At 60.8% G+C, this 21,599-nt stretch overlaps 1 protein-coding gene and 1 long non-coding RNA gene across 2 annotated transcripts; one reads left to right on the top strand and one right to left on the bottom strand.

Moving 5' to 3' along the window:
• The first annotated feature begins 539 nt into the window (after positions 1-539).
• On the top strand, positions 540-2,367 carry LOC125337432. The gene is made up of 2 exons (XR_007208044.1): positions 540-688; positions 1,187-2,367. It is a non-coding gene; the product is annotated as an uncharacterized LOC125337432 (long non-coding RNA).
• Positions 2,368-9,342: 6,975 nt separating this feature from the next.
• SERINC2 (serine incorporator 2) lies at positions 9,343-21,099 on the bottom strand. The gene is made up of 10 exons (XM_048327342.1): positions 20,986-21,099; positions 14,788-14,949; positions 13,861-14,048; positions 13,675-13,754; positions 13,426-13,563; positions 13,142-13,311; positions 11,708-11,798; positions 11,456-11,591; positions 10,444-10,692; positions 9,343-10,089 (listed from the first exon to the last, which is right to left on the bottom strand). The coding sequence occupies exons 1-10, from the start codon at positions 21,022-21,024 to the stop codon at positions 9,951-9,953; spliced, it is 1,392 nt and encodes a 463-aa protein (XP_048183299.1). The 5' UTR covers positions 21,025-21,099; the 3' UTR covers positions 9,343-9,950.
• Positions 21,100-21,599: the final 500 nt, after the last annotated feature.

Genomic DNA, 21,599 nt, shown 5'->3' with positions numbered 1-21,599 from the left:
GCTCTGGGTACTGCCGGGCTGTGGCTGATGCTCAGAGCTCCAGGAGGTTCCTTCTGGGGCTGGATGTTGTGATTTGCTTCACTGAGACTGTGCCTTTGGGAAAGGGAAAGAATCAGGGAATCCCAGAATGGTTTGGGGTTGGAAGGGATCTTACAGCTCATCCCATCCCAGCCCTGCCATGGCAGGGACACCTCCCACTGTCCCAGGCTGCTCCCAGCCCCATCGAGCCTGGCCTTGGACACCTCCAGGGATGTTGAAGATGTGAAAGAACTCCATTAACTGCTACCAATCGCAGGGAAAAGCAGCAAAAGCTGGAGGCAGTGAGGACTGGGATAGCACAGCTGGAAAGAGTCACCTGGAGGACATTGCTGGGGGTTTTTATGGAATCATGGAATGGTTTGTGTTGGAAGGGACCTTAAATCCCACCAGTTCCACCCCCAGGGACACCTCCCACTGTGCCAGGCTGCTCCAGCCCCAATGTCCAGCCTGGCCTTGGGCACTGCCAGGGATCCAGGGGCAGCCCCAGCTGCTCTGGCAATTCCATGCCAGCCCCTGCCCACCCTGCCAGGGAACAATTCCTTCCCAAGATCCCATCCAGCCCTGCCCCGGTGGGACAAACCCAGAGCACAAGGAGCCGGCGGAGCTCAGGAGCAGCAGCGCCGGGGTTGGAGCCGATCATACGCCGAGCGTGAGTCAGATCCGATCAGCTGTCGCAGGAGAGAAACGGGGCTTGGGGACCTGGAAACAGCGAAATCACTGGAAGACACGGGAAGGCGCCAGGCTGCTCCGCGCTGGGTGTTGGGGACGCGGCAGAGGCGCCCACGGAGCTGGGAATTGTCCCTGCAGGGAAGCACAGGCGGGACACAGCTCCAGCAGCGGAGGGTTCGCCTGAGGGGATGCAGCATCCCCGGGGCTGCAGGGATTTAACTCTTCTCGGGGGGATTTAATGCCCAGAGAGGGAAAGGTCGGTCAGGAGTGATTTATTCGGGGCCATCCTGGGCTCGGTGGGTTATAGATCCTGCGGGAAGCACCAGGAAAATCCAGGACAGCACAAACAGGAGGGGAGCGGCCCGTCCTGCGCCTGCTGCAGCGCTGGTGGGAGCCGGGCACGCTCCAGAAGCAGCTCCAGCCGCGGAACCTCTGTCCCAGGGCCGTGGGTGTGCTCAGGGTGCTCCTTCCCACGCAGGGATGCTCCCGCTGGCTGGGCCGGACCAGCCGCACCGGTGGCCGGAGGGACGGAATGTGACCACGGCCGCGTCCAGGCTGCAGCTCCCCCGGCGACAGCCTGAGCTGCTCGTTTATTTCTGATACCGCGGTGACATCCCCAGCGCGGGGCTGTGAGAACGGGGGAGGCTCCTGAGCAGCTGCTGTCCCCGGGGAGCCGCGGGGACACGACCCGGGCACCCTGCGCAGGGAGAAGCCTCTTCCAGCAGATTCCTTTCCGTGCCCTCGGAAACATCCAGCTCAACGAAGCACCTTCCCCAACACCTCCTCAGCCTTTACCTCCTGGAAAAAGGAATTTCTGCTCCTTTCCCAGCCCCGGCAGCCGCGCTGGCAGCGGGGGATGCGCAGCCGAGCCACGCTCGCCCCGGTCCCCGCGCCCGCGGGCGCTGCTCGCCGTCAGCTGAGCCTCGCTCATGCAGCCCCAGATGGTTGGGCGTGGGTGGGAAGGCACCCCCAGCACCCCCAGCACCCTGCCCGGGGCTGCAGCAGGGGACAGCAGGAGGCTGGGACACCGAGAGTGTCACTCAGACATCGGTGTCCTCGGGACTCGCCCGGGCTGGGCCCAGCAGCGGAGGTTTGGGGCTCTGGTGGTGTCTCACACTCAAATCTGTGTTTGCAGCGCTTCCAGCAATTTGGCAAAGAGTTCTCCTCCCCCGAAATCCGGGAGGAAAAGCGATGTGGCACCGAGGGAGAGGGGCAAAGCTGTCACCAGCGGCTTCCAGGTCACCCCAGGAAGGATCCTGGGCACCTCTGCAGTGGGGTCAGGGGGCAGGAGCTCGGGGCATCCCTGCCAGGGGAGAACCAACACTCGGCTCTCCTCAATTCCCAGCTGTTTCCACCAGAAGCAACAAAATGAAGCTTGTAAATCCTCCAGCCCTTAAATCCCGCAAATCCAGGCTGCAGCCTTGCAGGAGCAGCGACTGCAGTGGCACCAAGGTCCGTCCTCCCGTGCCCAGGAGGGCACAGCCCGGAGATTTCCCTCCGCAGAGCCCCGGTGAGGATGTCAGGGCACAAAGGGACGTTTGTTGACAGAAACGCACAGGGATCAATCTGCATTCGTGCCCCACCCCACTGCGTTGGTCTCCAAATGCTTCTGCAGGGCTGGAAGGAGATGAGCTTTAAAGTCCCTTCTAACCCAAACCAGTTTGTGACTCCGTGACTCCGTGATTCTCTGATTTAGTGGCATTGCTTTGGACTGGGAAATGTCCCTGCCACGGAGCTGCTCTAGGGCTGGAGCCCCTCTGGAGCCAGCCTGGGAGAGCTGGGGGCGCTCAGCTGGAGAGGAGAAGGCTCCAGGGAGAGCTGCGAGCCCCTTGCAGGGCCTAAAGGGGCTCCAGGAGAGCTGCAGAGGGACTTTTAACACCGGCAGATCGTGATAGGTAAAGAAGGAACAGTTTCGAACTAAAAGAGGAGAGATTTATATTGGATATTAGGGAGAAAAATCTTCCTGGCACAGGGTGCCCAGAGCAGCTGGGGCTGCCCCTGGATCCCTGGCAGTGCCCAAGGCCAGGCTGGACATTGGGGCTGGGAGCAGCCTGGGACAGTGGGAGGTGTCCCTGCCATGGCAGGGGTGGCACTGGGTGGGATTTAAGTTCCCTCCAACGCAAACCCGTCTGTGACTCTCTGATTCTGTGACCCTGTGAGTGATTCCATGATTTTTTCATTCTATTTTTCTCTGATTCAGAGGCTGGGATGGGACTGGAGCCCTGCGCAGCGACGACCCCACACGTTCAGTGAAGGGTTCAGTGCCTTCCCACCCCTCCATGGCGAGCCACAGCACAGCGAGGGGTGTCCAGCGTGGCTTTGGGTGCCACAAATACCAGTTTGTCACCGGGCTGGGTCCCTCTGTGGCAGTGGCCACTGCTCCAGGCTCTTGAACCCCTTTAATGGGGTGCAGAGTGCCCTTAACGGGGCTCGGGGGGGATGCTGGGATTAGGGGTGGGGCTGGGGTGTGACACCTGAAGAGGGGTCAGTGACTGGATCTGTGGATCAAGGGGGTGTGGATGGAAGGGGCTGGTGGCTTTTGTCCCTCACTGTTTTCCTGGAGTACAACTGTCCCCAGAGGGCTCTGGGGACAGCGACAGGACTGGCAGCCCCCAGGAGCCTTGCAGGTCCCTGAGAGGAGTGGGGCACGGCTGGCACGGGTGGTTGCCATGTGGCAGCACTGCTGCGTTTGGGGGACAAACCCCAGGGCTCAGGGAGCCACCTCCATCCCAGCAGGAGCCAAACCCTCTCGCAGCCCAGCGGGGACGGCGGGACCGGGGTGACCCCACCCTGTCCCCTCCCCAGACACCAACAGGGAGGGCCCAGAGTGGTGCTGGAGCAGCCCCTGACCAGGCTGTCCTCCCTGCGTCCAGCGTGGAATGGCTTAGCTCGGAAAAGGCCACCCCGTCCCTCCATGAGGATCCACGAAAGCCCCACTGCCGCGGGGTGGGGGGATTCTGCCTCTGAACCCCTCGGAGAGGAGCTGTTTGTGTCTGGCGCTGGAATTCCCGGCTGGAATTAGCACAAAAGGAAAGGAAATGTTCCCTGCGCCGCGTTCAGTCCCTCGACGTCCCCTGGCCCGGGATCGCCCCTCCCGCGGGACGTGGGGATCGGCACATCCCGGCTGGAAGGACAGCGGGAATGAGTCAGGGAGGCAAAGAGGGGGAGGGAGGCGGCTCGTGAAAAGTCCTGGTTGTTACAGGGAGACGAGGGGAAGAAAAAAGGCACAAAAAGGGAAAAACAACGCGGCTCTGGCGCGGTGCTCCGGAGGAGACCCCGGGGACGAGGAGGGAGACGTGCGGGCAGCCCGTGCTTCCCACACCGCTGCCTTCGGAGCCGATCCCAAGGGTTTCCCATCTGCCCGGGCCCTACGTGCCGGGAGGGAGGATGCTCCTGGCACGGGAATCTCCGCGATCTGGGATGCGCTGGGTCCTCGCAAAGCTGCGACAGTGGCGTGTCCCAGGAGCCGGCTGCTGGCTGCAGCCCCTGGAGCTGCAGCATCCCAACAATGGGAATAAAACCACCCCACAGGCCCCGACTGGGAGCACGGGGAGGAATTTTGGGAGGAGAGAAGCCAGAAAAAATGGGGAGAACTGGGGGGAAGAGCCAGAGGTCTGTCAGAGAAAGGTTTGCACTCCTCTCTCGGTCCTCAGGGATCTTCGGAGCTGGGGAGCTCCAGGCCCCCCTTCCTTGAGCCAAATGAGGGAATTCTTGAGGATTTATGGCCCTGATCCAAAGGAGGGATAAGGATGGGATTCACTTCAGGGGACTCTGAGCAATGTGGGAGGACCCTGTGTGCTGAGCAGCTCTGGGGTGCCCTGCATGTCCCCCCTGTCTCAAACCATGATACGGGATTGGGATGCGGGATTGGGATACGGGGTTGGGGATACGAGGTTGGGATGTGGGATTGGGATGTGGGGTTGGGATACGGGATTGGGATACGGGGTTGGGGATACGAGGTTGGGATACGGGGTTGGGATACGGGGTTGGGATACGGGGTTGGGATACGGGGTTGGGATGTGGGATTGGGATGCGGGGTTGGGATACGGGATTGGGATACGGGGTTGGGGATACGAGGTTGGGATACGGGGTTGGGATACGGGGTTGGGATACGGGGTTGGGATGTGGGATTGGGATGTGGGGTTGGGATACAGGATTGGGATACGGGGTTGGGGATACGAGGTTGGGATACGGGGTTGGGATACGGGATTGGGATACGGGGTTGGGATACGGGGTTGGGATACGGGGTTGGGATACGGGATTGGGATACGGGGTTGGGATACGGGGTTGGGATGTGGGATTGGGATACGGGATTGGGATACGGGATTGGGATGTGGGATTGGGATGTGGGGTTGGGATACGGGATTGGGATAGGGGATTGGGATACGGGGTTGGGATGTGGGATTGGGATACGGGATTGGGATACGGGATTGGGATACGGGGTTGGGATGTGGGATTGGGATACGGGATTGGGATGTGGGATTGGGATGCGGGGTTGGGATGCAGGATTGGGATGTGGGATTGGGATACGGGGTTGGGATGTGGGATTGGGATACAGGGTTAGGATACGGGGTTGGGATGTGGGATTGGGATACGGGGTTGGGATGTGGGATTGGGATACAGGGTTGGGATATGGGATTGGGATGTGGGATTGGGATGCGGGGTTGGGATACGGGGTTGGGGATATGAGATTGGGGATACGGGACTGGGGATACGGGACTGGGGATGTGGGATTGGGATGCGGGATTGGGATGCGGGGTTGGGATGCGGGACTGGGGATGTGGGATTGGGATGCGGGGTTGGGATGCGGGGTTGGAATGCGGGATTGGGATACGGGACTGGGGATACGGGGTTGGGGATACGGGGTTGGGATGTGGAATTGGGATGCGGGATTGGGATATGGAATTGGGATGTGGAATTGGGATACGGGATTGGGGCTACGGGGTTGGGATGTGGAATTGGGATGCGGGATTGGGATATGGAATTGGGATGTGGAATTGGGATACGGGATTGGGGCGTGGGTTTCTCTGAGCACACGTGCTCCAGGCTGGAGGGGTGGTCGAGGTCCCGGCCGGAGTGGCAGCGCAGTGGCACAGCAGCAGGACACCGTGTCCCAGCAAGGACAGCCCCACCGCCCCCAGAGACCCCAGTGACCCCAGGGCCGCCGCTCGCCCTCGCCGGGCGCGCGCTGCAAACACGAACATGACCCTGCTTTATTCCCTGGTTTATCAAAGACCAGCTTGGGGGTTTTATCCCCAAAATCTCCTGCCGGGCTGCGGGGCCTGGAGTGTGTTCCAGTGCTGGAGCGGCAGCAGGGTGAGCCGGGGCTGCTGCTGCCTCGGGAGCTGCTGCAGATACAGACACAGCCTGTTCCCACTCCAGCACGGATATTTATAGATACAGATGTTCCTCCAGCAGCAGGGTTCAAGCTGGAGGTTTTCCAATTTTTTCCTTCTCTTTTCCCTCCCTGTCTTCCTTCCCATCCCTCCTTTGCTCTTCAAAGCAGTGCTGAGGGTAGAGGCAGCAGCTCTGAGAGCAGCGGGGAGGCTGAGGAGTCAATCCCAGCTGCAGGGGGTGGAAATGAAGGGTTTCGGTGGGTTGAGGTGTCCCCGTGTCCCTGGGCAGGGCCGGGGGCTCCTCAGAGCCCCCCAAAGCATCCCCCGGATCAGGGCCGGGTTTGGAGCTGGAGCTGCCTCCGGGTGCCGCAGCTGGAGCACCCCAGGGAGGGATTCCAGCCCCTGTGGGATCCACAGGGAGAGATTCCCAAGGGCAGGAGGGGGCTGAGCGTGGGGCAGGGTGCTCGGGGTACCCCCGATGTCTCACAGACCCCCTCCTCTTGGTGTCTGATCCTACAAAACCGGGATGTTTGGGGTTAACTGGGGCAGGGCCCTTTGCTCCCCGCTGCAGGGGGGTTTGTCCCCTCCGAGGTGTCCCTGTATCCCCTCTGAGGGGTCCCTGTGTCCCCTCCGAGGGGTCCCTGCGTCCCCTCCCCGCTGCAGGGGGGGTTTGTCCCCTCCTGTCCCCCCTCCCCAGGCCAGGGCTCAGCCCTGGCACTGCCACCGCCCCCCGGAGCCCTCGCAGGGCTCCTCCTCCCCACAAACCCCCCCAGGCAGGGATTTTCCAGCCCAGCCCGGCTCATTCCTCCCCTGGCTTCAACCCCACCACTCCCCAGCATCTTCCTGGCCCCAGGAACATTTTGAGAAGGAGAAAAAGCTCGGGAGAAACAAATCCGCAGGCCAGGGGAGGAGCGCTAGGCGTCCCTGTGCCCCCGAGCGTTCTCTCGAAGGCTGGGCAAGGGCTCTGCTGCACAATTAATTAATTATCCATGGCCTGTGCTCCGCCTGGGAGGCATTAATGGCTCCAGATGCGGATGGCGGAGCTCTGCGTGGCTCTGTAAACACGCTGCAAGTCCAATTCGGGTTTCCTCGGGTGCCTCATTTCAATGAATTATGTAAACGCCTTCCCCTCCTCTTTTGAGCAGGAGCCAGTCCGGCTGCTGCCCGATGTGTTAATCCCAGGAATAAAATAAAAACCAAGGGAGCCCGTGCATTAAAGGGAATAAAATGATGCCGGGGAGCCCCTGGAAGCAGCAGGATCGCCGGGAGCCAAGGTGGGAGCTCTGTCCCCACCGCCCCGACCTGGGAGTCACTGGGGGATCCTCCCTTCTCATGGTCCCAAGCCCTCGGTGACCCCATGAGGGTCCTGTGCCCACCCCTGGGGTTAAATCCCGATTAATTTGGGAACAGAGTGGTCACAGTCACCTTCTGTGACAGCTGCATGGCTTTACCCGGGGTCCCCAAAGTCCCACACAACCCTAATCCCCCCCCCCATTCATCACGCCGGGGTGGCCCCCCAGGGAGAGTAATTAGAGCAATTAATGGGGAGATAATGAGTGGGGGGGGGGGGGGGATCCCAGCATGCCCCTGGTGTGATCCCGCTCTCCAGGCTGGAGCTGTGACTCGGGGCAGGGACAGGCAGGGAGGGGACCGGGCCCAGGGCTGTGTTTTCTGCTGAGCTGGAGGTGGCAGATGTTCGCTGATGAATTATTCACCCTGCAAATTATCATGGAAACGGAATGGGTTGGGTTGGAAGGGAACTTAAAGCTCCTCCAGTTTTACTCCTTGCCATGGCAGGGACACCTCCCACTGTGCCAGGCTGCTCCCAGCCCCAATGTCCAGCCTGGCCTTGGGCACTGCCAGGGATCCAGGGGCAGCCCCAGCTGCTCTGGCAATTCCATGCCAGCCCCTGCCCACCCTGCCAGGGAACAATTCCTTCCCAAGATCCCACCCAGCCCTGCCCTCTGGCACTGGGAAGCCATTGCCTGGGTCCTGGCCCTGAATCCCTTGTCCCCAGTCCCTCTGCAGCTCTCCTGGAGCCCCTTCAGGCCCTGCAAGGGGCTCGCAGCTCTCCCTGGAGCCTTCTCCTCTCCAGCTGAGCACCCCCAGCTCTCCCAGAAATGCCACTGCTGCTGAGCATGAAGGGTGCAGGGGGGTGAAGGGTTAAAGATGAGTGTGCAGGGTGAAAGGTGAGGGGTGCTGGGTGCAGGATGAAGGGTGCAGGATGAGGGTTACAGAGTGCTGGGAGCAGGGTAAGGGTTATAGGGTGCTGGGTGAACTATGTAGGGTGCAGGATGAGTGCAGGACGCTGAGTTCCGGCTGCAGGATGAGAGTCACTGGGAGCAGGATCGGTGCGGGATGGGGGTCACCGGGTGCGGGTGGGAGTCACCGGGTGCCGGATCGGTGCCTGGTGCGGGATGCGGATTAGTGGGTGCAGGATGGGTGCGGGATCGGTGCCGGCTGCGGGATGGGGGTCAGTGGGTGCAGGATGGGTGCAGGATCGGCGCCGAGTGCGGGATGGAGGTCAGTGGGTGTGGGATGGGTGCGGGATGGGTGCGGGATCGGTGCCGGGTGCGGGATAAGGGTCACTGGGTGCGGGCGGGGGTCACCGGGTGCCGGATCTGTGCCGGTGCGGGGCGCAGGAGTCGCACCGCGGGCTCGCAGCGCCATCGCGTGGCTGGAGCCGCCCCGCACGGGAATGGGAATGGGAACGGGAACGGGAATGGGAATGGAAATGGGAACGGGAACGGGAATGGAAACGGGAACGGAAACGGGAATGGGAATGGAAACGGGAACGGGAATGGAAACGGGAACGGGAACGGGAATGGAAACGGGAATGAAATGGGAACGGGAATGCAGTGCATGGCCGGGAACCCAGGGGTGGGCTCACGGGTGGGCAGCGGGCACCGCCCGGCCCCGCGGCCGCCGCAGGGCAGGGACCTCCTGCCAGGGAGAGCTCCCAGCCGGGGCCACCCCCTGCTCTGTGCCCCCCGGCACTGGGTGTGCCCCGCCGCGGGGCTCACCCCATCCCCGGGTGCCCCTGGGCACGGTCAGCACCCCACATCGTGCACCCCACATCGTGCACCCCCCTTTGCTGACCACCGCCACGGCTCTCGGGCTGTCACAGGCTGGCAATGGGGTCCAGGGCTCCAAGTTTCCATGCCCCAAAGTGATGCCACCCCTGCCTGCACCCCCGGGCCGCCAGCTGTGCCCCCACCCCGCTGTGGGGTCAAACACCCCCCTCCCTCTGCCTCCTGGGCACCCACACGTCAGGAAAGACTCCAAATGCACAAATCCACCGTGTTTATTCCAAATGAGATTTTATTAACGAGGCAAAGTGCTGGGGCCAGGCCGGCGCAGCCTGTGGGAAACCTGACCTGTGCTCTGGAGAGGACAGGGACCTGTCCTCCTGCCGGGACAGCCCCGAGGAGCTGCGGCCACCATCGAGGCTGGGGCTGCAGCGGGACCTCTGCCTCCAGCCACAAGTCCCTGGGATTCGTTTTCCTCCGGGCTGTTTGGGGACACGACACCGGCCGGGTCCTGGGTCCTGGTACCCGGCCAGAGCCCAGAGACCCCAAAAGGCACCACGGTCCCGGGGCACCACCAGCTGGTGAGAACCAAACCCTCGCAAGGCAAGGCAGTGGGGTCTGCGGGGTGCAGAGGGTCTGGAGGCACTGCCAAAGGCACTACACGAACACGGAGATGATGAGAGCTTTGAAAACACCCTCAGGTCTCTCTCTCAGCCCTTCATTTTCTCTGCTTGGCACTTCATCCCTTTCAAATTAAAACAAAAGAGCTGCAAGAAGGCACAACCCAGCACAGCAGAACCGAGGCTGAGGCAGAGCTGGGGCTGTCCCCAGCCTCCACGGACAAAGCCACGATGGCAGCAGCACTTCCAGGGCCACCTCAGCTGAAGTCCCGGTCCGGCAGCACCAGCGGAGCCACCAAGGTCCAGAGGTAGAGCAGGAGCCCGGCCCAGCTGGAGCTGATCTTCACCCACACGGCCGTCCAGGGGCTCCTCAGCACCTGCAAGCTCTCATCCGGCCTGAAACAGCGAACAGGAGGGTGGCACCATCACCGTGACACCCTGCCAGCGCCCCGGGAGGGACGGGGGCCACCCAGGGAACACGGGGGAGCCCCATGGCTGTGGCCACTCAGGAGGTGTGACCCCACAAGGGCCTCGGTCCCTGCTCCCCCCTCATCCCAAGGGATCCCGGGCTGCAGCAGAGGACGCTGGCAAGCCCAAGCACAACCCTAAAGACAATTAACCTGATAAGGGAGCACACCCGGCGGCCTCGCACAGCTCAGCCGTGCCCAGCACGGGAGCACCAGCACCCCAGGGAGGAGGGGACGTGGAGGAGCGGGGCCAGCCCTGGGTGTCCGCGGCAGCTCTGCCCACCTGTACCAGTTGGTGAGGGTCATCATGATGTAGAGCGCGGCGAGGAGGAGGCAGAGGTGGAAGAAGGTGTAGCTGTAGGAGACGCCGTCCTGCTCGTTGTCGTAGGCGCGGCGCACCCCGCCCTCCTCGGCCGCCCCGCCCGGCCCGGCCCCGGCCCCGGCCCCGGCCCCGGCCCCGGCCCCGGCCCCGGCCCCGCTCTCCTCCGTCAGCATCAGCTTGTTCACCTGCGGGTGGTCCGAGGAGCGGAGGCTGCGGGCAGAGGGACGAGGGGATCAGCACCGCTTGGTCACCGCCCCCATGGCGGGGCTTTTGTCCTTGGGGCCGTCCCCGGGGCAGTTTGAGGGATGCAGGCTGTGGGAAAACCCTAAAAGCTGTGACTGTGGCCCTTGTCCAAAGTCCCTCTCCAGCTCGCCTGGAGCCCCTTTAGGTGTGGGACAGTCAGGGCAGTTTAGGGCACAGAGACTGTGAGGAAACCCTAAAATCTCTGTCGTCCTTGTCCCCAGTCCCTCTGCAGCTCTCCTGGAGCCCCTTTAGGTCCTGGGAGCCTGACTGGAAGCTCAACAGGGAGAATGAATGGCAAAGGTTGGCCCTGGGGAGAATAATCCCAGTTTCCAATGTGGAATGAGGGCCACTCAGCTGGAAAACAGCTCCGAGAAAGGCCCTGGGGCTGCTGGCAGGCACCGGGGAACACGAGGCAGCAACGAGAACAGCTGCAGAAAGCCAAGGTTGCATCAGGCAAAGCACTGCCAGCAGGCTGAGGGACGGGATCCAGTGCCCAGCTCTGATAAGGCCCTGCCATGGCAGGGGTTTTGTCCTTGGGGCCATCCGTAGGACAGGCAGAGCAATCTGGGGCTGTGGGAAAACCCTAAAAACAGTGACTGTGCTCACCCTGGGCAGCTGGGATGGGCGGGCAAGGAGCCTTCAGTGACAAAACCCCCGGACCAAGGTGTGACCTCCCCTCCAGAGACCCCTCCCATGGCTCTGTGCTCAGGGACACGAGCCAAGAGCTCACCTGATGAAGAGGGTGCAGAGGATGAAGATCAGCAGCCCCACGATGCTCGGGGCGTCCCACCAGGCTGTCGGCGGCTCGGTGGCCGTGGCCGGGCCAGTGCTGTTCCTCACCAGCAGCGTGGGGTTACAGCGCCGGGCTGAGGGGACACACGGGGGGTCAGCCCCCAAGGACACGGAGGGACAAACTCCCACCCCGGTGAGCGTTCCTGCCCCATCCTCCCCTCTCCCAAACCCAAGGTTGTGTCTGCCTTACTTGGCACGTTGGCCAGGGCGGACCAGGTGACGTAGATGGTGTAGAGGGTGATGAGGGACGCCTGCAGCAGCCCCGAGTGCGGCTGAGCCTCCTGCAAATACAACAGTGGGTGCTCAGGGTGCTCCTGTACCCTGGGGTGACACAGCCCCGGCCTCCTGGGTGCTCCTGTACCCCGGGGTGACACAGCCCCGGCCTCCTGGGTGCTCCTGTACCCCGGGGTGACACAGCCCCGGCATCCTGGGTGCTCCTGTACCCTGGGGTGACACAGCCCCTCCTGGGTGCTCCTGTACCCCGAGACAACAGCCCCGGCCTCCTGGGTGCTCCTGTACCCCGGTGTGACACAGCCCTGGCCTCCTGGGTGCTCCTGTACCCCGGGGTGACACAGCCCCGGCCTCCTGGGTGCTCCTGTACCCCGGGGTGACACAGCCCCGGCCTCCTGGGTGCTCCTGTACCCTGGGGTGACACAGCCCCGCCCTCCTGGGTGCTCCTGTACCCTGGGGTGACACAGCCCCTCCTGGGTGCTCCTGTACCCCGAGACAACAGCCCCGGCATCCTGGGTGCTCCTGTACCCCGGGGTGACACAGCCCCTCCTGGGTGCTCCTGTACCCTGGGGTGACACAGCCCCTCCTGGGTGCTCCTGTACCCCGGGGTGACACAGCCCCTCCTGGGTGCCCCTGTACCCTGGGGTGACACAGCCCCTCCTGGGTGCTCCTGTACCCTGGGGTGACACAGCCCCGGCCTCCTGGGCGCTCCTGTACCCTGGGGTGACACAGCCCCTCCTGGGTGCTCCTGTACCCTGGGGTGACACAGCCCTGGCCTCCTGGGTGCTCCTGTACCCCGGGGTGACACAGCCCCGGCCTCCTGGGCGCTCCTGTACCCTGGGGTGACACAGCCCCTCCTGGGTGCTCCTGTACCCCAGGGTGACACAGCCCCTCCTGGGCACTCCTGTACCCCGGGGTGACACAGCCCTGGCCTCCTGGGTGCTCCTGTACCCTGGGGTGACACAGCCCCTCCTGGGTGCTCCTGTACCCCGGGGTGACACAGCCCCGGCCTCCTGGGTGCTCCTGTACCCCGGCGTGACACAGCCCCTCCTGGGTGCTCCTGTACCCCGGGGTGACACAGCCCCGGCCTCCTGGGTGCTCCTGTACCCTGGGGTGACACAGCCCCTCCTGGGTGCTCCTGTACCCCGGGGTGACACAGCCCCTCCTGGGTGCTCCTGTACCCTGGGGTGACACAGCCCCGGCCTCCTGGGTGCTCCTGTACCCCGGGGTGACACAGCCCCGGCCTCCTGGGTGCTCCTGTACCCCGGGGTGACACAGCCCCGGCCTCCTGGGTGCTCCTGTACCCTGGGGTGACACAGCCCTGGCCTCCTGGGTGCTCCTGTACCCTGGGGTGACACAGCCCCGGCCTCCTGGGTGCTCCCCACCACCTCACCTGGATCTTGGGCAGGATGGACACAACGGAGACGATGAGGCAGAGGATGAGGTTGATGCTGATGAAGGCCTTGCCCTCCGTGCAGCCCTCAGGCTTGGTGTAGTAGACGTAGAGCAGCGCAACAGCCGCGATGGAGGCGGCGTAGAAGATGAAGGTGACGGTGCAGAGGGCTGGGGGAGGACACCAAAGAGGCTGGAGCAGAGCCCCCAGTCGCAGCCAGCTCAGCCTCACCGGGCCCTGGGATGAGCTGAGCCCCAAGCCACGGGCGCTGCCACCACACCCACCTGCATACCAGCCCTTGGCGTTGCTCTCGCCCGCGTTGCACAGCCACCGCTGGCTCCAGGAGTGCGCGAAGTCGATGAGGAGAACGAGCTGGATGAGGATGAAGAGGAAGGAGCCGACCACACCAAAGTAAAACCAGACTTGAGAGGAGGAGAAAAACCAGCTGAGAGCAGGGTGAGTGAGATTCGGGGGCACAGGCCTGGGTTTAACCCCATGCAGAGGTGCCCAGGAGAGCACGGGCAGCTCCTCACCTGTGGTGAAGGCACCGTTGGGGATGTAGAAGGCCCCCACTGTGATCCCCACCAGCACCAGGAACTTGAAGAACCAGAAGCTGTGGGAGGAGAGAGGAGGCACGGTGTGCACCCAGCAGGGACAGGGATGGGGGGTCCTGCCCACCCCCACCCCAGCAGCCCAGGGACCAAAGGGACCACACGCACCCGTTCTGCAGGGCGGCCCGCGGGTCCTTGCTGCTGCGCACGCACACCATGAGCACGGCGAAGAGGCAGAAGAAGGCGGCCATGGCGAAGCCCATGCGATACACGGCCTTGTGGCCCAGGAAGCTGCTGCAGTCCAGGTGGGGCTGGACCCCCAGCACCGAGCCGCTGCCTTCACAGAAACCGGGGAGCTGGAATTGTGGCGGGGGAGTGAGCATCACCTCAGCACATCCTGCTGGGGATTGGTGGTTGTGGGAAGGTCTTGGATTGAGCTGATTGAAGATCAGCTCCTGGATTGGGAAGCCCCAGAGCAGCTGTGGTTGTCCCTGGATCCCTGGAAGTGTCCAAGGCCAGGCTGGACGGGGTTTGGAGCAGCCTGGGACAGTGGAAGGCATCCCTGCCCACAGCTTTGAGCTGGGCTTTGAGATTCCTTTCAACACAATCCCTTCTGTGATTCCACATCCTTCACAAGCCCTGGTGCCACTAAAGATGGGCCAGACCATGACTGCTCCAATGCCACTTGCCTGGGGACAATGGTGAGGTGACACAGCTAAAGCCACCCAGCCAGTCAGTGGAAAGCTGGGATGAAAATGGCCTTTCCCTAAAGCCCAGCTCAGCTGGCAGAGCTCTGCTCCCTCCTCCTCAAGTCCCACCTCCTTGACGTGCAAGTCATCAGCTGAACCCCAAAAAACAGGATGTAGGAAACTTTCCAGGGAGACACCTGGGAAAACTAAAAATTGCACGAAATGATCCCACTGCATTCTCCCCTCTGTGGAAAACTAGGGCTAAAAACACCTTCTCCCAGTGAGATGCTCAGAAAAAAAGGAACAGGAGCACATCGTGACCCAAAAATTCACTTTTTTGATTGAGCTTCACGTCCCCACCACGAGTTGGGTCGTTTCTTCCCAGCGACCTCCAGGAGTTCTTTACCTTGTGCAACTCCTTCTCCACGCCAGGGATTATCATAATGATGGACACGAGGGTGCCGAGGAAGAGGAAGAAGGTGAAGAGGAGGCGGGAGATGGTGGAGTTCTTGGTTGAGGGGCAGCAGCCGCAGAGCAGGCACGGGGCAGAGCCGCAGAGACACGACACCTGCAAGGAGACCAGCCCGAGTTGAGGGGGAGAAATGGGCCCCAAAATATGTGCCCAAGGCAATCCTTAAGGAGATCCCACTGGGAATCCATACCATTGCTTAGAGCTACTCACACCACAGCTCACAGGACTGTAGATACAAAAATGCTGCTAGCGAGGATTTTCTTGCTATTTTCTAAGTCCGTGAGAGACTTTTCTCTCTCACAGAAGAGGTAGCAGAGTATGTAAACAACCAAGCCACCTGCAACCTTGAAAAGTCTTGTTTATGGTATAGTAGAAAAATATTTTGACAATGGATGTTTTAGGATTTTGGCCAATCACCCCAAGGGGTGGCTGGTCCTTTGTCCAATTAGACTATGAAGAAAAAAGTCTATAAAAGAGTTTGTAAAATAATTAAATAAATCAATCTTGCTGCACAATTCCTGCCTGCTGGATCTTCTCTCCTCCTCCTCCCTACGGCTGCGGGACACGGTGGGAACCGTGGGAATGAGGCCTGCGGTAATACAGGACCTCATGGAAACGGCACCAAATCCCCCCCAAAAAAGTTGCTGAAAACCAAAAGAGCCACAGGAACAGCCAGCGTGGAAAATGCTACTGAGAGTCTGGAGACACCCTCATGTGCTTCATGCAGAGGTCCGGTCAAACCAAGCCCTGCCCTGCAGAAGCCTCCTTTTTGTACAGAAATAAGGTTCCCAAAATAATTTCAGGCTGTCCTTTCAGTCAAATCCAGGCTGGGGAGACACTGAGATCACCATCATGGGGGAAGCACTCCTGCTGTCCTTCCCCCTCTGCAAGGGCCACTTTACAGGTGGGGAAACTGAGGCACAGCACCCCCGAGAGTCCCCGGTGTGTCCCCAAATCCAGCATGGGCAGTGCTGCCAGGTGCACCCCGTTCCAGAGGCTCCCGTTGCTGGGGAACCAGGGAAATCCTGGCTGAGGAAACCCAACCTCACTGATACCAAAACACGGGTGCGAGTTTCCCGCACAAGGACGGTGCAGAACAAACCCTGCTCCCGTGGAACTGCTCCTCCTCTCCTGCACTTCGGCACAGCAGCCAGACACCCCTGCAGGCAGGAGAAGGGCTCTGCTCTCTCCTGCTCTTCAGGGATGTGCATGGGTTGTGCGTTTATTGTGGCCATGTGCCCCCACATCAGGCCCTGCCATCGGTATTAATCACAGATGGCTCGGCATCGAGTCAAAGGTGTATTTCTCATTGTTGAAATCAGAGTAAACAATGGACATGGCAGAACACACAACCAGAGGTGGAGCTGCTGTGTGAGCAGGAGCCCAGGCCTGCGGCTCCCTTTGCAAAGCGACCACTTTGATGTCCCCAAATCACCAAAGGTGGCTTCGAATCTTTTTTAAACATAAGCACACCGTTATTGGAGAAAAATCCCCTCCTTCCTACTTATTCCTCTTATCCCCACATCCCTGCCCCATTAAGAGCTGATGGTACCCACAGGGTGAGAGACCCCAGGTATCCCATGGAAACCCTCATCCTGCCTCTCCAGGAGCTGCTCGAAGGGCCTCACTTTGTGTTTCCAACCTGGAAGCACGGGGAAATGGCTTTCAATTAGAGACTGCTTCATTTCAGCCTCATTAAATGCACCACGTGCATCAGAGTGCATTAAAATGTGCTGGCGTTGCTGTATTTCCCTTCAAATTAAAAAAAAAAACAAACCATGGAACAACAACAAAAATCCCTTTAAATGCAGAATTCCTGCATTATTCCTCCTGATGTAGCAAAGCACCCCAGTGCTCCATCCACACCTCCAGCTCCTCTTCCTTCAGTGCCAACTGAAACAAAAAGCACCAGTCCCAAAATCACTGGTGCTGGATGGGAAAATCTTGAGGTTTGGTGTTCTTTAGGAAGTTGTGGTTTGGGGGTTCAGACCATCCCATCCCACCTCTGCCATGGGCAGGGACACCTCCCACTGTCCCAGGCTGCTCCAGCCCCAATGTCCAGCCTGGCCTTGGGCACTGCCAGGGATCCAGGGGCAGCCCCAGCTGCTCTGGCAATTCCATGCCAGCCCCTGCCCACCCTGCCAGGGAACGATTCCTTCCCAAGATCCCATCCAGCCCTGCCCTCTGGCACTGGGAAGCCACTCCCTGGGTCCTGGCCCTGAATCCCTTGTCCCCAGTCCCTCTGCAGCTCTCCTGGAGCCCCTTCAGGCCCTGCAAGGGGCTTGCAGCTCTCCCTGGAGCCTTCTCCTCTCCAGCTGAGCACCCCCAGCTCTCCCAGCCTGGCTCCAGAGGGGCTCCAGCCCTGGAGCAGCTCCGTGGCTTCCTCCGGACTCGCTTGAACAGGCACAAGGTTTTTAGGAGCCCTCAGTATCACTGGAGATTGATTTTGCAGGGCTCTTCCGCAGCCAAACTCCGTGGTTGTAGTTCAGGTTTCACAGGCCGTTGCAGCCGCTGAGGTAACGGGATACAACATCCCCATTCCACTGCTCTGCTCCGTAACACGGGAATCCTGTGGATTCCTTTTAGGATATCCTTTTAGGATAACTCCCTGAAAGCTCCTTCGCAGTGAAGCAAAGGAACCCTTTGTGCCACACACTGACCCCTCCAGCTGCCTGGGCACTCCTGATTTCAGCCTTTTTCTCTAAAAAACAAAGGTTAACAGCAAGGAAAAGCCTCCCAGGTTTTTTTTATCCCAGGAAAAGTGTCCCTGGACACTCTGATTCTCCTTCCAAAGACTTTTAAAGTTACCAAAAAAATGTGAACACAACCAAGAGACAAAGAGAAGGATGGAAAAAGCCAGCGAGGGAAGTGGCTGCAGCAGCAGGAGAGCCGGGGGTTAATGAGGAAGTGTCGGTTTTCAGCCGCTGGTGGATGATTAAACTCTCCAGTTTCACTGCCGACTTCCTCATGAAGGTGAGTCCAGCTCACCTCCAGTGAGACCCGGGCGTCACGGCTGCTCCATCCCTCCCCTGCCCAGGGGCCGGGAGAGCGTGGCCAGAGCCAGGGAATTACCACAGGAACCCCAAATACACCCATACAGCAACAGCACCCCAAAAACAGCACCCCAAAAACAGCAGCCCAAATATTTCACCCCAACAGTTTCACCCCAACAACAGCACCACAACAACAGCCCAACTACGCCAACACCAGCCCAACACGACTGACCAAACTACATCAGCCCAACACCACTACCCCAAAAACATCATCCCAACATCAACCCAACTACACCGGCCCAATTACATCATCCTGACTACACCAATACAACAACAGCCCAACTACACCAACACCAGCCAAACGTGACCAACCAAACTACACCAGTCCACACCACCAGCCCAACAACGTCACCCCAAAAATACCAACCCCACTACACCACCCCATTACATCATCCCAGCTCCACCACCCCAACACCAGCCCAACACGACCAACTGAACTACACCAGGCCAACAACACCAACCCAAAAACACCCCCTCAACATCACCCCAACAACACCAACCCCACTACACCACCCCAGTTACATCATCCCAACTCCACCAGCCCAACACGACCAACTGAACTACACCAGGCCAACAACACCAACCCAAAAACACCCAGCCAGTGTCAGCCCAACTATACCATCCAACATCACCCCAACAACATCACCCCAACAACACCAACTACACCACCCCAATTACATCTTCTCAGCTGCACCACCCCAACAACAGCCCAACTACACCACCAGCCCAACATCACCCCAACGATTCCACCCCAACAACACCAGCCCAATATCACCCCAACAATACCAGCCCAAAACCACCCACCCAACATCACCCCAACAGCGCTGACCCACACCACCAACCCCACTACACCGCCCCAATTACATCATCCCCACTACACCACCCCAACAACAGCCCAACTACACAAACCAAACTACACCAGCCCAACAACATCACCCCAACAACTCCAACCCAAGAACAGCCACCCAGTATCACCCCAACAACACTGACCCACGCCACCACCCCAACAACACCAGCCCAACATGACTGAGTGAACTACACCAGCCCAACAACACCCATCCAAGAACACCCACCCAACATCACCCCAACAACACCAACCCAACCGCACCACCCCAGCTACACCACCCCAACACCACATCTCTGAGCTGCCTTCACCCCGGCAGTCCCAGGAACACCGGGAGTGAGTCAACCCAAAGCAATGCCGAGCAACCGGTGTTTCTCTGCTGCCAAGTTAACGAGCGGGCAGCTTAATCAGCACCAAACCCACCGCGACAGGCACAGGCTTGGGGAGCTGGTGGCTTTCCTGCCCGGCAGGTGGCTTTGGATCGGTACCACGAGGTTGAGTGTCCCCAGGAGGTGCCTAAGGGCTGCCTGAGCCCCTGAGGTTGCTTTGGCTGGGGCAGCCTTCTGCTGGCACCCCCAACCCCAAGAAGGCAGCTCAGAATGACCACACTGCTCACGGCAGCCATGGGCAGAGCCTGGAAAACCAAGGGAGGCAGGGAAAGAGAAATTCTCCATTTGTGATGCAAGGTTTCACCGAGGAGCAGCTTGCAGGGTTTTAACGGGAAAGCGCTGAAGAAAGAGCTCGGCAATCTCGTGGTGCTGTGACTCAAGGGATGCAGGCGGAGCAGAAGGGGTTAGTCAGGATGTTCTCGTTAAAATTAATAATAATAAAAAAAGATGACACAGACTAGAGGAGTTCAGCTTGGTTGGGGGTTTTTTCAGTGTTGTGGTTCTTCAGCTCAGACCTGTGCAAAAACAGGCCTTTCGTCAACAAGATAATTAAACAAAAGCTTGTGAAAAATAATAATTTTTTAACATTACATAGACTAGGCATTGTTTGGTTCAGCTTTGGGGTTTTTCAGTGTTGTGGTTCTTCAGCTCAGGCCGGTGCTAAAACAGCCCCTTTGTCAACAACTTCCACCAGAAGGAACAAGAAAATTAAACCCACACAGTGACTCTACTCTGTTACCACAGTCTGAGCCACAACAGTTTTTGGGGGGAAAAAACCACCAAGAATTCATCCAGAAACCTGCACAGCGCTGCTCTGGGTAGCTCCCTGCTTTCCCAATACCTGCCCACAAGGAAAAGTACGGGAATGTGTCACAGAGGGGGGGCCTTGCAGACCACCCCCCTCCGACCCCTCATTTCTAAACATCCTGTTCCTGAAACCTCCAGCACTCGGAGGGCAAGTTGCAAAAGAGGTCCCATTTCCAGGTTTCCAGGCCGGCAGCTCCCAGGCTGGTTCCACGGCCCTGCCCTGGCGCCATGCCCACAGGTGAGGCACCAGCAGGGAAGGAAGGGCCGGTGTGAGCAGGTGCCTGCGTCACCCAAACCACACACCCCACGTCACAGGGCACAACACCCTGAATTGCACACCCTGAGCCTGCCCCGGGCCCCCGAATCACCACTCCCTGCGCCCGCCGTGGGCCAGGCCACCCCACACACAGCCCCCTGCACCCCCGGTCGCAGCCCCTTCTCTTACTCCATCCCCACTTTGGGGCTCGGCAGTGAGAACCAGGCAGGATCCCCAGCCCCTCATTGCCTGGCGGGGCCAGGACCCCCCAGCTCCTCCAGGTGCAGCAGCACATCGCTCCTGTGGCTTCTCACATCCCCCAAGTGCCCTGGGGTGCGCCACCCACCCCATTCCCCACCCCATTCCCCTCCACCATGAGCCCCAGAGTTCTCTGGAGTGAACGCTCTGTGTCTCCCATGGATACCCCGGAGGCAGTGGGACGCCCCGCTCCGGGAATCCCCCACATCTCTCCAGCCACTGAGGGACGCACCCCCGGAATCCCCCCCCATACACAGAGGCGCATCCCCCGGGCGTGCCCCACATCCCCATGTACACAGGGGTGCACCCCCCGGGGGTCACCCGCATCACCCTCCTGGAATCCCTTGGACCCCCCCCGCGTCCGGGTGTAGCGGGGCACATCCCCGGGGTGTCCCTCAGCCCTCCCCGGGCCTCCCCGGACCCTCCTCCGGACGCGCAGCAGCCGCGACTCGCCCGCCCCGGGCCGCGCCCGCCGCTGCGGCACCGCAACGTCGCGGCTCCCCCTCGCTCCGGGCGGGCACTCACGCAGCTGAGCAGGGAGCAGACCCCGAGACAGGCCCCCATCGTGCTGCCGCCGCTCCCGGATCCCGCTCCCGGCTCCCGGCTCCCGGTTCCCTCCGCCGCCGCCGCCGCGTTAGCTCCGCCCGGACCGGGGAGCTCGGGGCGGCCGCTCCCGCCGCGCCTCCCCCGGGGCGGCCCCTACGGCGGCGGAGCGGGGAGCGAGGGATGGTCCGGGGCCCTCCCGGCCGCAGAGGAGTCCCTCCATTGCTCCTCCATCCCCCTCTCCATCCCTCTCCATCCCTCTCCCTTTCATCCTCCTCCATTCCCCTCCGTCCCCGGTTACCGCCGAGGGGACCCCACCCACCCCATGAGCACGGGCCGGGGTGGGGGCTCTGGGACATCCTCAGGGCTGGGGGGGATGGCCGGGAACCCTGTCTGGGCTAGAAGCAGCCCGCGGGAAGGAGTCATGGAATTCCAGAGTGGTTTGGGTTGGATCCTGAAGCCCATCCCGTCCCACCCCTGCCACCCCAGGGACACCTCCCACTGTCCCAGGCTGCTCCAGCCTGACCTTGGGCACTGCCAGGGATCCAGGGGCAGCCCCAGCTGCTCTGGCAATTCCATGCCAGCCCCTGCCCACC

The sequence above is a fragment of the Corvus hawaiiensis genome, chromosome 23, assembly GCF_020740725.1.
Source record: "Corvus hawaiiensis isolate bCorHaw1 chromosome 23, bCorHaw1.pri.cur, whole genome shotgun sequence".
Classification (NCBI taxonomy): Eukaryota; Metazoa; Chordata; class Aves; order Passeriformes; family Corvidae; genus Corvus; species Corvus hawaiiensis.
Note: the sequence above shows the minus strand (reverse complement) of the source record. Positions and strands in the feature narration are given on the sequence as shown.